Genomic DNA, 17,422 nt, shown 5'->3' on the forward strand with positions numbered 1-17,422 from the left:
CTTCATCTACACAAATTCCCACAACGTCAGCATCAGCTTTAATCCCCAAAAAACAGGAACATGGTGTACCTGTGTGTCAGAACAACAAAATATACCCAAAAGGGCACAGATTTTTTTTTAACCTCATATTCCCTCTGCTAAGGTGTTCTCATCTACAAAATGCAAGCCAGAATCAAAAAGCACTTTTAATTGCACTTTTTAATAATTGGGATCTCTAAAGGAGAAACATAAAAAGCATTTGGTTGGTTACTTCCTGTCATGAGTGGAGGAAAGTGAAACTCTATCAGATGTCAGTTGTCTCAAACCTGTTCTCCTGCTCTTCATTGTTAGTGTGTCATTGTCACAGAAAAACTAAGGACAATAATCCTGTGTCACATAAGAACAACAATTCATTCTATCACATGATACATTTAAAACCAGCATTTACATAGTTAGATTATTTGGACAAAGGTTGATGTAGTGTTCAGCTTCTGTCTTGGTGTTTTTGTTTACCAGAGTAAAAACATTTTCCACGATGCCTCCAAAGCTCCTGAATGTATGTCCCTGCACAAAGTATTATGAAGACTCTAATGTCACAATTTATCTTAGAATATTAACAAGCAACCTGTAACTTGTGCATACAATGTTGCCTTGATATTTGTATTGTCTTTGTTTTCAATGTGTTGGAACTTCTTATATATTGTGCTTCCTGCAGTGTCAAAGCTAAAAGTTTGAGCTCTACTTTTCCTGAAAATGCACTCTTTTCCATAGTTAAGGGTTTTTTTCATTATGTTTTATACATAGCCAAGTCGATTTTTCCCAAAATAACCGGAGGATGAACCTGTTAAAGTATTTCATACCACTGTATCAAAAACAAATATTGCACAAAGCTCCTTTAACAGATAGCATAGTCAGAAAATACAGAAAACTACATCTAAGGTTTACAATCTGTGCTAAAATAAGCGCAGTGTTTTTAACAAAGTGTTTGACAAAGTCAAATAAAGTATCTCATATAATCAGTCACCTGGCATCTATGCCAAACACACTCTCTCACACACAAAGGGCTCCCTATTTGTAGCTTCCTCAGAGAAATATCTTTATAAAGCTCAGGAATGTGAGGAATCTCTGAGGGTGAGTTTCGAGCAAACAGGTGACCTTCTAAGTGTACCTGGCAGGACTGTATGACCTCATCAGTCTCCCCTTCATCTTATTTCCATTTAATTAAACCTTAAGTATTCCTCCTGAACTAATTACAAAGCGTGGACAGTTTTTCAGCAGTGACATTAGAGAGTGTTTCATTCTACATAGAATAAACGGACAGCATGCCAGAGACATAAATCACTGTCAGACAGGTACGCCAGGATGGACATTAGCCGTGAGAGGAATTAGACAAATGGAAGTGAGTTAACATGTCACGACAGATATCCTCTGTCGTTTGGCTTAGGATGAAACATTGTCCAGGTAATCAGAGGAGACAATGCAGAGTTAATGGGTTTAACATGGTGAAAGATTGAGGAGGCCAGAGTTTATCTCTCCAAAACCCAAAACCCACTACTGTGCAATTTCCTCTGTGGTCAAACTCCACTGGCTGTGTTTACCAAAATACATTCCCACAAGAGCAAAGAGTAAGATTACTGTGCACAGGAAATTTACATACTCCTACATCTACATCATGACATGATACTGAAAAACAAAAATGTGGGGTGGTTGATTCTGATCTGTCAATAGCAGGTTACTTCAAAAGGAATCTATCACAAGTTTGAACTTGTCAAGGTAAAACTTGTATCTTTAGAAAAACTTTTTGGAGCTCAAAATGTCCCACTTAATTAGATTTTCTTTATCTAACTTTGACACTACATAGAAGCACTAAACTCAGTCTAAAATTGGGAAATGTGAGTAAATAAGAACCTTGCCTTCAATTAATGGGTAAAGTAAGTATTTTTATTATCGAATTTTCTCTTAAAGCACAACATAATAACATCAATTTGAGGTATACTACAACGGGAAGCAGGAAATAACTCAAATTTGAAGCTACATCCATATAGCTTTTGTCATTCCTTCTTGCAGGCAAGATTCAATAATTAATTTAATATTTTTTTTAAATGTCACTTTTATGTTTTAAAGCCACTGTGAGGAGTTTTTAACTGGTTTCAATATATATTTAGATATAGAGCTACCTCTGAACTATACAAGCAAACAGGAATATTAGCAACACGATTAAAAACTTGTATATTGCAGTTTTAATGCTTGTAACTGAGGTGAGGGGGTAGGTGTTGACCAGATTATTGACAGCGTGCTGGGGCAACAGCTTTTTTGACATTTTCAAAAGCAACTTTTCATGAGTGATATTTTTGACTGTAAAAAGAATTGGATGACTTTTTTTTTGTAAGAAAACACTGCCTTTGCCTGTACGGGACAAAAACAGGAAAGGGATAAGATGTACACCTTTGTCCACAGGGGGCGCAAAAAACAACAGAATCCAAAAGTTCCTCACAGGAGCTTTAAGAAGAAAGCTTTAAGCAGCTAATGCATTAAAGAGCTAATAGTTTTACCCATGTTGTTGTTATTTTAGTGTTATGGTCATTTATATTTCTCTCTTGACTGAATGCTGTATTTATTTAAACACTGATATTAAAGAGACTACATAATATATATAGATATCTTTGGTGATCTATAAGCCTCCACCCCCCCAAAAAAAAAGAACTGAGGTTTTATACCAGGCTGTCATTCAGGATCTCCTACACATATATAATCCATGTGATGCTGTGTGGGTCAAAATGTTTCAATGTGAGGAAGAACAGTGAGAGTGGGGGGGGGGGGGGGGGGGTCAGGAAAAACAGAACCCCTTGTTCCTCCCTCGCTGTAACCATCCTGGCATAGTTTCTAATGAACTGGCACTGTGCCCGTCATACCAGGCGTTTAGGGTGCAGGAGGCCCCTCTGGCACCATTACACATCATCGTCATCAGGGCCTCAGCTGGAGGGAATCAATTTTTCCTGAAGAAGAGTGTTACACTTCCCCATGTCATACACCTTTGATAAAACCTTCTCTTGAGGCACTTTGAGGATAGCTGTGCAGCTTCTCTGATCAGAGGGAGTCTGAAAACTAGTTTGTTGGAGTCACCAACACTTGATTTCTGAAAAGTAGCACTTTAATACCTGGCACATCAGTCACACTTAATAGTGGAAACTATGAGCCTACAGGTGATATATTTCTATAAATGAATACAACTGAATGTGCTTAAAAATAATGTGAGTTGTGGTTGCCTTCATTACAATGATTAACGTCTGGTTCTGACAAAAGAGCAGAAATAGCTTTTTAAATATTTTTTTTGAGTGCATGAGTAGAAAAGCAAAGGAGAAGAACTTCTGGCCTTTGCTCATATAGGAGGTAGCCTTTAAGCTGACCTTGGCTGAGGTAAAAAGAAACCTTATCTCTGTTCACTCTCTTACAAAACTCTCCACACGGCTGTAGTCACCAAACATAGGTAGCAAAGAATAGTGCAGAGCTTGTGTAGTGTTGTCTCAGGACATACACATACCCTTGTCATTGCTGACACAACTGTCTGTGCATGTATGTTGTCTATGCAAAGCCACAGATGTCTGAAAATGTGTTCATACATATTTATGTTCTGTTGTTGGTACAGTTTGGATGTATTAAATTGGATATGTTTAAATCCTGTGGAAATCCCCCAACCTACACCCCCTCCACCCATCTAGAGAACACACAGCAAAAGAAACAGGCGAGGCCTCCTGCACTGCCTGATGCACACTAGCTGTGTTTTGTTTATCAGAAGTTTTGTGTTCTCACTGCATCAGGGTAAGATTAATGAAGAAGGAAACTGTAGTTAGTGCTTACAGTTCATGCTCAGTAAATGACTGTGTTCACTGGTTTAGCATGCTGACATATGCAAATTAATGTGCAGGCTACAGCAAGATCCTTCAGCCATGAGAAAACACAGTGTTGTGAGTCAATGACATGTTTAATGTGCCCACTATGCAAGAGTTAAAGTGTGTGTGTGTGTGTGTGTGTGTGTGTGTGTGTTTGGCTGCTCAAAGGTAAAACGAAACAACAAAACCCTTGCTTGATGCATGTCTGGTGTGGATTGCAGTCACAGTGCAGCACCTAACCCCCCACGTGACCTTAAGGCCAGGTAAGTGAAGTGATAGTATCACAGAACAGGACAGACAGAGATTTTTTTTTCTTCACAGTAAACAAAGCAAGCTGAGGGTCAGAAGTTGAGTGGGAAGTCAGTCTGTTCAAACACCCCTACAGTGAGCAAACACACAGGTCTGTGAGGCAAGGAGCAGCATTTTCCACGGGCCCCCACAAACTTCTCAAAACTCATCTCAGATGTTGTGTCATTAAACTAAACAGGAATGACTTAAGATGATATGAAATAGTCACTGTTCAGTTACAATACTGCAGATAAACTCTCTTGTGCTGTCAGTACATTCTGCTGTTTTACTTCAACTGATCATATACTACCCTTCACAGCAGCTGGGTGAACATGACAAAGAGAAATTGCTCCAAATTGAATTTGCTTTAAAGTTGTATAATGTTATCTATCTGAGAAAACATCATCCATGATCGATTAATAACTCTACCTCCTCTCTCTCCTGTAACCTTCATCTACACATAAACACTTTACTGAGAAAAACAGATTTTCTGTTGGTTGCATATTTCTAAGTAACTTTAAGGAGGAAATTCAGACTTCATGAGTAGAATAATACTTATTTGGTTCGCAATGTTTGAAATTGAGATTTACTTTGAGAATTGGGGATTTCAAAAAGCTAGTAGTGATACAGTTAAAAAGGTTATAAAAAGTTTGGTGAGAAAAGGCTGACTGGTGAATTATTACCCTTAAACAGGTTTCAAGTCTCAGCAAGCTGAATCAAGTTTCTTGTTAAGAAATAAATCTCAGTTTCCTCCAGAAGATTGGATATTATGCAACTTGTGGTGAACTGTCGATTACACCAGAGCAGCTGGTAAGACGCGAATACAAATCATAAATATTGACTGATGAGGGTAAGAGTCGTTTGAGAATCACATTGGTTCTTGAAATGACATTTACCTTGTTGATGAGCCTGCCTCCCCGACTTGTGTCCTCCCTGATGCCCAGCAGGGTGCCCATCCAAAGCCAGATCAAGTGCAGGACCCAGTCCCAGACTCTGCCCCTTAGAGCCCAGATCCTTTCTCTTCTTTCCCTTCAGCCAACCCAGAGCACGGCCCAGCGAGTGGCTGCGCTTCTTCCTGCTCCTGGTGCTGTGCTTCTTATGGGCAAAAATGTCCTGCACATCCTGGGGGATCAGTTCCCCGAACCCCAGGGAGTCACGGTTTGACATGGCACCTCACACTGGAGCTACAGCCTGAAGGAGAGGAAGAAAAAAACAGGAAGCAAGAATGAAATTTGAGACACAATCCAAGTCCTTCAAAGATGATAATACTAGATATTTTACACAGTTTCTGGGCTGAAACCAACTTAAAGTCTCAGGAAAGTTGCGTTGTGTGATCCATCACCAAAAATGTGCCTACAATTTAAGCAAAATGTTGATTTAATTCCAATAAGTTGTGATGTTTCCATGTTGTTTGTGCATTTCAAGCACGTTGTTATGAAAACTGACCTTACTTTTCTGCTCAATATCACAACATCAGATATTTGAGAATTTTCTACAGCCAAGAATCCTTTTAGACTCACACAGCTGCCAAGTTCTAACAAAAATTACCGTATCTGATTACTGTCTACCTTCAAGGTTTGATTTCCTTTCATTATTTTTTTTTAAAGCTACTTTTGGGCAATTCAGCCTTTATTAGAAAGGACAGTCAAAGGGAGACGGGAAATGTAGGAGGGTGGCATGTGGCAAAGGTCTGAGGCTGGGAGTTGAACCAGCAGACGCTGTTACAAGGACCTCTGTGTATTGGGCGCACACTTTACCGCTGAGCTAAACCCCAGAACAGCTCATTTTTTGTAAAGCTTTTCTGCTAATGATGTAGTGTGTATCTGTGGTTCCTTGAATGCACCAAAAGGCACAATGTATCCTTCACTTTGTAGAAGAGGTTTCAAGTTTTGTCAGGTTATTTCCATCTTGGAAAAAGTTAAACTTCAAAATGATATATCAAGTAGGCTTTGGAAAATTTACATCTGTACCTTAATAAGTGGAAAAAAACATTCCAGTTAAACAGCAAGCATAAACAGCATCAGACACGTGCTCAAAGCCACATTCACAACTCAATTTGTGTGTATATCTGTTTGTGTTTTTCACTGTGGGCACTGCTCATTCAACTCACACTGACCCCCTCCTGCTCCTACACTGCACTGTTCTGCACAGAAAGAACTGGCACCGCTCCCTTCATTCCATAACATGGAGTCATAATTCACAAAGCCGCACCCGAAGGCTCACGCACTTTAACACAGAGGAACAACAACACACTGGGAAGAGCTGAAGAATCAAGAAATAAACATCTGCAAAAGTGCATCAAGGCATTCTTAACAGGAGGGGTCCATTCATATATCAGAGCGGTGTCTGTTTTGTCACCGTTGTTGCATTTCATTGTCTGCCCTTATCTTATTTTTTTTCCACCCTCAGCTGAATGAGCTCATCGTCCTCACCCAGCCTCCTTCCTTTCTCCACCCCTTCACCTTACTAAACTCTTCTTCTTTGAGGCGGTTTTCCCAGCCTTGCTCCGGGGGGATTTGTAGTTTATACTGGGCTTCTTCCAGCTGCGTACTTTATTAGATACTTATCTCCAAATCACAGGCTAAAAGTAGGAACAGCCTCTTCAGTTGACATGCATCAGAGATTGAAACAAGCGCTCAAAGACTGGAGGAAGGTGGGAGCTGTGTCAGAGAGAGGGAAGTATGAATCCCTGGAGGATTTGTTGCCGAGAAAGTTCATGAAAAGTTTTTGGCTCCTACCTTACACCACCGTCACGCATGAAAAACACCGCAGACAGATTTTAGTACAAGTAACGTCTGAGCAATAAAAGCAAAGGCGTTCTGTACTAGATCTGAGACATGAAACAATACCACAGCAATGTCTACCATGTTCTCTGATGATTACAAATATGACGCCTACAAATGTATCCTTATCATCAAAGTTGTGTGTAATGCAGGGAGGGCGGTGATGATAAGTAAGAGGACTCTGGTTTGGATGAATCATATGGAAAAGTTTTAAGCAGATGTGCAATTTTCAAAGCCAGATGTCTCGCATACTGTTTGGTCATAAATACCTTTTATCAGTCCAATCTGGACAATGTCAGAATCGCCTGCATTAGGGAAACAGGAGGAATAAACACTTAGTTCGTTTAATAGGTGAAACTAATACACTCTTATACAGCAGTCAGGCATCATTCCAACACACACACTGTGTACAAGATGTAGACCTAGTCTTTAATTTCAGGTGTGAAGCCAATGCAGAGGTAGCTCAACCTGTGTTTTTTTTCTACTACTGATTATAAATAAATCTAAAAGGGGGATTTCACAAAGAATTGATTTTGTCCACTAATAGCACTAAGAACTGCACATAATCTGTCCTTACTTTCTTTTCCATCTCTGGATCAAATTCACAAAGCAAACACACTAACAGTATTCAGGTGCAAAAAACACAAATAAGTTTTGCTGTTTTGTGCAGTTTGCTCTTGTTTTGTGTTTGACAGTGAAGATAAGCTGTCAGAATCTCCAACCTCAGCTCCTACTTTCTTGAAGTAAAATATCTCCATTTTTAGGCTAGGTAAATTATAAGATCATCACCCCTGTAAAGTTTGAGTATGACATCCCCTAAATACTGAAGCACAGTCACCACCAACTCTCCTCAGGCTACTGTAAAAATTAGACTTTAACAGCACACTGGTGTTGCAACAACCTTCATTTGCATAGAAAACAGTCAATTCTGCTATCAAATAATTCTTAATCAAAACACAATGCTATAGCTACAAGGAGTTAGGAAAAATACATGGACTAAAGGATGTGGACTACGGGTGCAAGGGGAGTGTCTTATTTATTTGTTCATGTTAAAGTTGTTGGTATAAAATTATTGACAGGCATCAGACCATGAGGGCATGGATAACATTTGCTATGGATTATTTTGAATATTTGTCTTGTTTGTCTGATGTGTTTTTAATATGTTTGTATGGTGCTGTACCACAAATTGAATCTTTGAGGACATTAAAGCGTTTCTAAGTCTAAGTTTAAAAAAAAATAGCTTGTTTAAATACATGCAAGCAGCATCGTGCAGAGAGATGCTATTTGTTCTGCAGCGTAATTTGGGGTGCAACAAACCCTTTGAGATTGCCTCAGAATTATACTGTTTCATTTAACAGGTTTGGTAGGAACAGAAAGCAATCCTTTTGTGCACCAAGCCCTGAATATCTAAAACCATGTGGGAAATGGATTCATCTATGAAAATATGATAGTCTCAAGCAATTTTCAATACAGGGAAATATCATTTCCAGTATTGAGACACATTGCATAACCCTTTTGCACAAATTACAAAAAAAAGGGTGATGATGGCCAAAATTAAGTACTTAAGTAAATTAAGTAAGAAGGAGAGTTTACAAACCAATTCATACAAAAGAAAGAAAGGGTCTATGATCCTACCTTACACTGATCAGCCATAACATTATAGACACCTGCAACCCAATAAAACATCTCAACCATAAATACTAGTTTTGGAAGCCTCTACATTTTCAGCTTTTGTTGACATGTTCAGAAAGGTGAGAATTAGGCTTAATATTTATTCTGGAAGTCCTCTGGGCGGTCTTGTTAATGTACTGAAGTGCATTTCACTGAAAGGTGTTTCCTAATAGTTTGCTTCTCCTCCCTTGTATGTGAATACTTATAGGAGACAAAATATTAGGGACACATTAAATATAATGTAATGGGTGATCCGAGTATATCAACAGGATTAAACTGTGTCCAAAACATCTCCCTCAATAACATAACCGGATTTAATTCAACTGATTTGAACAAAAATCCTCAAAATTACAGTTGAAACTGAGTGTTATAAACTTTTCAAACATTTACTTATTAGCACAGAAGGTAGAGCTGAGGTCAACTGGATGTGGTTAGTTTTTAAGTTATTTGGTCTTAAAACCAAAGTACTGAAAAACAAAAATGTTAATGTGGGTTGTGGGTTAAAAGTGAATAGATCTGGACACACCCAATGGGCATTATGAATGTGAGTGCAAAACTTCAGGGTTTCATTTGGCTCTAAATAAGAGTTAAACTCACTCTCATGACATGGGTAAGTAGACCCATATGAGAGGCTTAAGATGAGTACTTTTATGTACGTAAGTATTTGTTTAACTCTATACATATTTGGGCTTTTTTATGTGATATGTTTTCTTTATGTAAGCAAAGTTAACTTGTTATTGACAGCAGCACATTTATAGTGATACTGTGTGAATACAGTATATGTAGGTAGTGAATTGTAGTGAAAGGCCAGTAACCAAAACGAGCATCCATCTTGGGAGAAAAGTACCCGGCCCCTCCCTTCACTAAAGCCCTGTGTTTGTGCTGCTCTAAATTACAGTCATTTGGTCATGACTAAGATCAGTGCATCTGTACTGCCTACAGTCACCAATAATCAAGAGCCTCAGTCAGAAAAAGGAGGGTGGTTAATTCATTTGTAGCCCACGTGCCACTGAGCGTGCATGAAGTCTGTACATTATTTCCTTCACAAAGAGACGTGAAAAAACACTAAGAACTCTGGAACAAAGCAAAGGACCACCCAGCAGACTGCTGCTTCTGTACCCTGGTCACAAACAGCTGACTCATACCTCTTTTGCTGTGGTTACACGTAACAACCTGCAATTTTCAGCTCTGCAAACAAATGTAATAGAATGACGTACACAGTAAAGTGTCCTTAAAAGCATCACCATTCAAGAAATATATCTGGGTTTTTTTAAATGATGTTTAGTTTAATACAATAGGGCTGCAGGTTTTCAAAGAATGTCTCATCTCTTGTGTTTATCAAGGAAATGGGACTTTATCAATGTTTAGCATATAAGCTTCAGGTTCTCAATATCTCTTCAAAGTAAAAGCATCAGTGCCGGCATCTTAATTACAGAGTTGCTTTATTGGCCCAGCTACCACTTCACCTCTGAGCACACCTCTCCTCTCATCTTTTACAAAACTGATACAAAAACTTGAGCCAAAAAATTAATTTAATTCAGTTTTTGATCTGTAGTTCAACCTTCCACCAGCACTTCCTACACCACATCCGGGTGTATCGTGTTTTCATAAAGACTATGATCAAGTCATGTGTCCTAAGCTGATTTACAAACAAAAAGTTGTGAATTCTCTTCTCATCTCCTCTCTAACACAGTAAGCTGGCTGTGGTTTTCTTCAGCCCAGCCCCAGTCCTGCTGGAGCAGGCATGTGTTCCAACATGCTGTTTACTTATCCTTTACAAAAGACGCCATGCGGGTTCTCACACTGCAGAGGAGGCTCTACTCAAACACAGAAAAACCTCAATGCAGTGTGTCAATACCTGCACCGCTGACTGATTATCTGACATTGACAGCGGTGTGCACTCATCAGCATGAAGTACACAGTGTCTGATCATAGTTTACACACTGTCATGAGAAAGACTGTGAAAATCAGAAATGTGGAAGTGACATATATGGACTGTACACCTTTGACAGCTAAATGTCCTGGGGCTTGAGTACATAAATTCCCGCGCAAACATGGGTCTCCTTTTTACTTTTTGCGCAAGCAGGTCTACACGGTGAAAGCACAGCAGAGCACTGACACCTGCCTTGCCTACAGCAAAACACAGTAACACAGATTACTGCAGAGAATCCAAAACCAAATCCATGAATATAACACAAAAATTCATCTTAGCTAGGCTCTACTGTACCTTTCTTTGACAACCTGGTCTGCAAAAGAAAGAGGTAAAGCCAGTTTTTGTTCTATGTGAAAACTACTGTAAGTACAAGTGACTTAGGCTTGTACACACCCTCAGCAGATCTATGCCAAAGAGGAATTAGCTAATACCCTTCAGTGTTTTTGTTTCGCAGAACGCTTTTAAAATGGGATTGTCTCTGCAAGATCATTCAGATAGTGACAGTGAATCAACTTCCTATGATTGTGAACACTTTTTGACACTTATAGAATTATTCTTGTACCATTTTTCCAACCTAATGCTATTTCTGTCAGCTAGACGTCATGGCTGGTATTTTATTTTAATTTCAGCAGCTGTGTACCAGTAGACCTGTATGGGCATGATTTGATTGGTCTCATTGTTGTGCGGCTTAGCTCAGTACAATGGAGAAGTTCCAACTTTAAAACAAACTAAGCTAACATTAGCTTGAGTCACCTCCTGCAGGTGGCCAAAAGTGTTGGAGGAAAACTGTTTTTTTTTTTTAAATTAAACTGTCTTATTGTGTATTTTCGCAATTAATACCTACCTGAACTTTAAATGCGAAAAAAATACTGTCTTAAAATGTGCAATGTTAAAGGTGACATATCATGCAAAATTGACTTTTTAATGGTTCTTTACCTGAAATATGTGTCCCTGGCATGTCTACAAACCCCCCGAGAATGAAAAAAATCCATTCTGCCCCTGTTTTGATTTCTACACCTTTCTGTAAATGTGTGTGAAACGAGCCGTTTCAGACTTCCGTGTTTTTGTTACGTAACAACAATATCCGGTCTGTCACGGAGTCAGAGCTCGGAGCTTGTTCAGCCCATAGACTGTATAAAATAATACTGAATCCCTCCCCCGTTTTTCATTACCTGCACAAATGTGTGCTAACAAGGAGCTTAGGAGGGAGGCATGCTAGTTGTAGGCTGTCTTAATAAACACAAAGGTCGGTTTTACTCCCCACGTCTGCAGATTTGAAGATCTAGTGGATGATTTTTACTTGTCCTGGATAAGTGCTAGCGCTAATTAGCATAGCCACATAGCTATATGTTCATAGCTATAGCTGTAGCTGTAGCTGTAGCTGTGTACCAAGACACACGTCGACATACTGACAAATAAAACAACAAGAAACACTAAATCTGTGACCAATCCTTCATAAAAGGTCCTGCTGCCTTTCTGGCAGAGATCGGTTTTGTTCCCCACGGCTGCAGATTTGAAGATCTAGTGGATGATTTTTATTTATCATGGTTAAGTGCTAGCGCTAGTTAGCATAGCCACATAGCTACATGTTCGTAGCTGTGTACCAAGACACACGTCTACATACTGATAAATAAAACAACAAGAAACACTAAATCTGTGACCAATCGTTCAGAAAGGTCCTGCTACAGGCGCCTCTCCATCAGGATCAGATTCAGAGGGTTGAAGTAACGCTATCTCTGAGCAGCCGTGTATATTCAGCCAACATGTAAACATTAGATCAACGTGCTGGAGAGCCGAGGCACATCCTCTTCCGGAGGGGGCGTGGTCAGAGGGAAAACAGAGTGTTCTGAGGACTGCTGAAGAAAAGGACTTTTCAGGCATGCCAAAATCTGATTTCAAAGTGTTTTTTTGAGCATAAACTTTAAAGACATGTTTTGGGGACCTCTTAGACCAATATATATTGATGAAAAAAGCGTGATATGTTACCTTTAAAACACTGGTTAGCTTGGGCTAACTTTACGGTCCCGGCTAACATTTCTTTGCTGTTTGCTTGCCAACATCCCACTATAAATTCCTTGAAATATGTTATTTTCTTGCACTTTGAAACTGTATGTAATATGATTGCAAATCTCTCCTTTTCAAGGAGACTCAATCACATTCAAACCTTGATGACTACAATCAAATTCGGGGATGATTCACTAAAAGAGAGAAAGATTTTGACAGATTCTGTTCAAATTGGATTCAAAGCAAATCAATAACTGAAGCCAAAGTAATTTTTCACATAATTTAGGTGAGAGAAATTAAAGACAATGTGTCTTCAGCATACACCCACACCCTGTTGTGGGGTAGTTGAGTGGGAAAACTTGGCAACGCTGAAGTATGAAAATTAAGTAAAACTTAGACTGGAATCTTTTCTGTTCACGGGCCTCCATTGGCTCTGCAAAGCCCTGCTAGCACTTAAACAAAGTATTTGTTTACCCAAAGGTTCAAAAATTAAAGCCAGTTGAACAATAAAAGTGTAAGGAAACAAATACTTTATGACAGAGCTTATTGTGTCATGACAGAGGAGCAATGCTGAAGTGTTTAAGTTTTAATGATAGAAACTATTCAATAATTGTTTTTCTCTTTAAGTCTCTGTGATTCTCACACTTGCTCTTTATGTTCACTTCATTCTTCATTTGAGAAACTGTTCTGTCATAGTCAGTAAAAGGCTGTCTGCTTTGGTTCTTATAACTCAGATCTAACGTATAAACCATGTCATTAAGCTATCATTCTAAACAACACAGTGAAACACTGTTGAGTAGATGCAAACCTATGCTGTATATCAGACTTTAGATGGTACACCAGGCTATAGCTGTTGTAACAGCCATAGACCTCTCTGAGTCAAGGCTGGGAACAGAGTTTAATATTGAGGGCTGCTTGGGCTGCAGCTTGCTAATGCTATATCTTTAGGTGTTGTCATGGAGCCCTGATGTACACAACTGTTTTTCTACAAAGCGAACAGAAGGGCAGACTTTTGGAAAGTTTTCCGTCATTCATATAAAGACCACATGACTTGACTTCTGAGATAGTGACTCTGAATCACTTCGCATATCTTGGACATGGTTGATTTCTCCCTGTGAGCTAGCTAACGCTACCTAAGTTTATTACTCTTCTGGCAGGTAAAAGGTAAATGTCAGAGTCTTGCAGAGAGAAAAAACACAGCGAAACAGCAATAAACTGGATCACAACTTTGAAAGCAGGCCATCCACCGGTTCACACAATGTTTTTTCCAATACAGAATGCCACTAACCAGTGCACTCAGACCCCAGATCAGTTACAAAGGCAGATCAGTAAACGTATTGTATCATGGCGTTGTATACTACAGTTATTCTGAAGGAGAAAGAATTTGGTTATATATGGATGAGAATCCAGGGTAACTCCCAATAGTAATACCAGGATACAGAGATTCTGCAAAAACTGATAAATGCAAGACAATCATATGATGTAGATAACTTCATCTGATTGACTTCAGAATACAAAATGCCCCTTGAAGGTAAAAAGCAGGATTCATTTCATCTGGGCCATCTTGAATTAGTAACATGGTGGGTCAAATTTGAAGGGAAATCTGTTTAGAGAGTAATATCATTTAAAGCTAAAATATCCATACTTCCATATCCATACTTAGCCAGTGCTAAGATGATTTTATTGCACAAGTCAGGAGCTCAATATTTTGCAGTATCAGTATTTTGCTCCACCCCTTTTGACAATTCTTCAGGCGGCCTAATCATGAGGTCAGGTCTGGGCATTGATTATATGCTTACTGGAACCAGTACCTTATCTTAGGCATTGTTTTAGGGGGAACTTCTGATACTTTTATCTGCATCTGAACAACACTGGTGTTTTAAGTGACAAACTGCAACCACATGATAGTTAGAATTAAAAATTGTAGTAATAATAAATACAGTTTCAAAAAATAAGATGAGATGCTTCACATCCAAGTTAAGAGTTAGTCTACCAAAAAAAAAGCAATGTTGTGATCTTCCATGAGTTACAAAACCTATGTTGAACTCACTGGTTTTATGCTCCAGTGCAGTCACAGCCTAACCAACTCTCACAAGTATGAACAATGTAGATTTTGCAGGCAGTGGTGGGAGACAGGGTAAAAAAAAAGAAGGGGGAACTGTAACTTTGACTTTGTTGAGTCACACAGGGAAGCTGACAGAGCAGACTTCCAATGTCTCATGGGGATAAGGCAAAGCCAAGAGGGAGTGGCAGTGATACAGGCCGCCACCTTTGTTTGAATTAGGACTGGATCTGTATAACCAGGAGGCCGTTCAGCTGCATGGTTTCACATGGCAGGACTTATCTGTCAGTGAGCAAGGGTAAAGTCATGCTAAATGTGGTTAGTCTAGACGGAAAAAACAATATTCATGTTTTTTTAATGTTTTGCATCTGTTCCAGTCTTCCTGCTGAGATCACCTTAACAGCTAGCATTTGTAATGACAGTTTTTAACCACACTTACAGGGACTCTATCACTACACTGTAAGTGTTAAGCAGTGAGAAACTGGTGTTACTGCGCGGCACCTGAAGGCATCAATCAGGGCGTTGGCTGTCTTCTCTGTGCTTTATCAAACAAAGAGTGCATTGCTACTCAAGACTTAAGCAACCATGTCTGGGCTACAACACTGCACACTCATGTGCAAACGCTTAATAAACAAGACGACATTGACTGTGATGAATGAAGAAGCCAACCATAGACAAACCAGAAAGACTTGAGGAAGTTTGAAACCTCAGACAGTCTGTGCAATGACAGGGAACAGCTCTGAGGGTGGCACTAGTAAAAGTTTCTCATATTAAACGAAGATGTTTCCTCTTTTACAGCAAATGTATTCTTGCATGACAGAGTACATTCCAAGAAATACCAGAAATGAACCCAAACGTCTGAATTAGATTTTGAGCTAGCGACCAGATTTCCTACAGTTTAGTTCTCCAGTAACATGTCAGGATAAATACACAGTGGTACAGGACTTGGACTAAATCCATGCTTTACTGACATTCTGTGGTCTCTAAGTTTGCTGCTGGATGGATTCAGTTACAGAAAACAACCATGTAGGTAAAGAGAGAGATAAAAATAACAACAATAACACTGTGAGACAATAATGATACAAAATTGACCAGAACACTGTGTAACTCAACTTGCCAAGATTAAAGTTGCTGCAAGTGTGTGCGCTCAGCGGTACAGTGCACAGGTTTCCAGACACGGTAGCACACGTTGGTGTGCTGCGAGGCCGCTGTAGCCATGCAGCAGCTTGCCTGGTAAGAGCAGCGACTGCATTCCTGAGAGATTCATAATTACCGACGGAGGAACTCTTCACTCCAAATCTGCTTTCACCCCTTGATGCCCCCTCCCCCTCCTCCGCCTCTCATCCCCTCCTCTTGTTCTCCCTTTCAACCCCCCCTCCCTCTCTTACAGTACAGTGACTTATGAGACAGAGCCATGAAAAAAGGATAATGAATGGAGCATGAGAGTCATTTTGAGATAACATTTCATCATGTGATGTTGACATAATTGTTCACAGTGTATTCTTTTTTTTTAGTGTTGGCCCAAAGATTTGACCTCCTTTGAGCACAACAAAGTGCCCTTTTACTCATGGTATGGATAAATATGCATCAAATATGGCATGGAATATAACTTTAAATAAGAGATGCTTTGTTTTCTAACTATATGTGAGATTTCTATACCTTAATTGAATATGTTTTGGGCATAGAAACACATTTTGTTTGATTAGTGTCTTTGTGGATAGCACTTTATTGATCTTTTTTGTGTGTTTATGGCAGGCTTACGTACAAAAAAACCTTCTGTTTTAAGATTTCTTCTAACAATCATTTTCATTAACAACTAACTCTGGATAAGTCAGGTAATGAATGTGTCAACATGTCAAAAGTGGTGAAAAATGTAAAATACTTTCTCCAAGTTCAAGGTAGCTCACTTTTTTTTAATCTGAGTAAACCATATTCAGCTTTTCTTCCTCAAAATGACCAAAAACTGTTTTTTACTTTTAAAATAATTGCTTATTAAAGGCACTGTGGGGAGTTTTCATGTTGTGTTGATTCTAGCGACCCCTTTGGATGCAATCTGTACTGGTTTTCTGGGAGAAAGACTACATTTCCCATGAGAACAATCAGTTGCTTTTGTAAAAATGTGACTCTTGCCAATGGGTGAACCAGATCTTCTTTTTAATACTACTTAACTACAACTTTCTGGGTAATGCAGAATGCAGAGTGATGAGGTCATGGATTGATTTGTGGCTACGTTAAGTTTTGGACTTTAACGTAACAACTATAACTCTGTGTAAACTCAGACTTATTACAATTAGTTGGCTTTCGCAAGGTGACTAAACGCATTAAATCTTGTTCAGAGATATTTTGCTCTTTCAGCAAGCAAATCTTAGTCGTACAGTTTCTACATCTAAAACAAAACTTCAACAGAAAACTACTATATTTTTGCCAATCTTGCTCCAGTATCAGCAGTATAAGCCACAGGTACAAAATTCATCATTATCTATATAGGAAAAAATAGCCAAGGTTAACTCCCCCCTCACTGCCAAACTTCCACATCTCACTGTATGTGTTGCTCTCTCTCTCTCGCTCTCTGTGTCAACAAACCGTGCCTCTTGTGCTTCCACAGCGCCGTAATGTGAAATCACACATACACACCAATACATACACAGTTGCAGGGTTCAATGAGTAAGTGCAAAGACGTAGTGATGGCAAAACTCAGTTCTGGTGCTGCTGAATTGTTACATGTAAGAAGCTATAGCTGGGTCTCGAAAGCTTGACTCTGCTTTTTCACGGAAGATCCAACGTGAACACAGGCACTAAACTTCAGCAAAAG

The 17,422-nt window shown here is 39.2% G+C and overlaps 1 protein-coding gene across 2 annotated transcripts in view; it reads right to left on the reverse strand.

Annotated features, from left to right (window-relative positions):
• si:dkey-157l19.2 (nascent polypeptide-associated complex subunit alpha, muscle-specific form) overlaps positions 1-17,422 on the reverse strand; it is a 33,353-nt gene that overhangs the window by 13,649 nt on the left and 2,282 nt on the right. Inside the window, exons 2-3 of one of the 2 annotated variants that reach the window (XM_034674678.1) lie at positions 7,210-7,245; positions 5,054-5,348 (exon numbers count right to left, since the gene is read on the reverse strand). In XM_034674678.1, coding sequence (XP_034530569.1) covers positions 5,054-5,324 — 271 coding nt within the window. In that variant the 5' untranslated portion in view covers positions 5,325-5,348; positions 7,210-7,245. The remainder of the gene's footprint in view (positions 1-5,053; positions 5,349-7,209; positions 7,246-17,422) is intronic. The other variant, XM_034674677.1, reaches the window with a different exon arrangement.

Source organism: Notolabrus celidotus, chromosome 22, assembly GCF_009762535.1.
Source record: "Notolabrus celidotus isolate fNotCel1 chromosome 22, fNotCel1.pri, whole genome shotgun sequence".
NCBI classification, from domain to species: domain Eukaryota; kingdom Metazoa; phylum Chordata; class Actinopteri; order Labriformes; family Labridae; genus Notolabrus; species Notolabrus celidotus.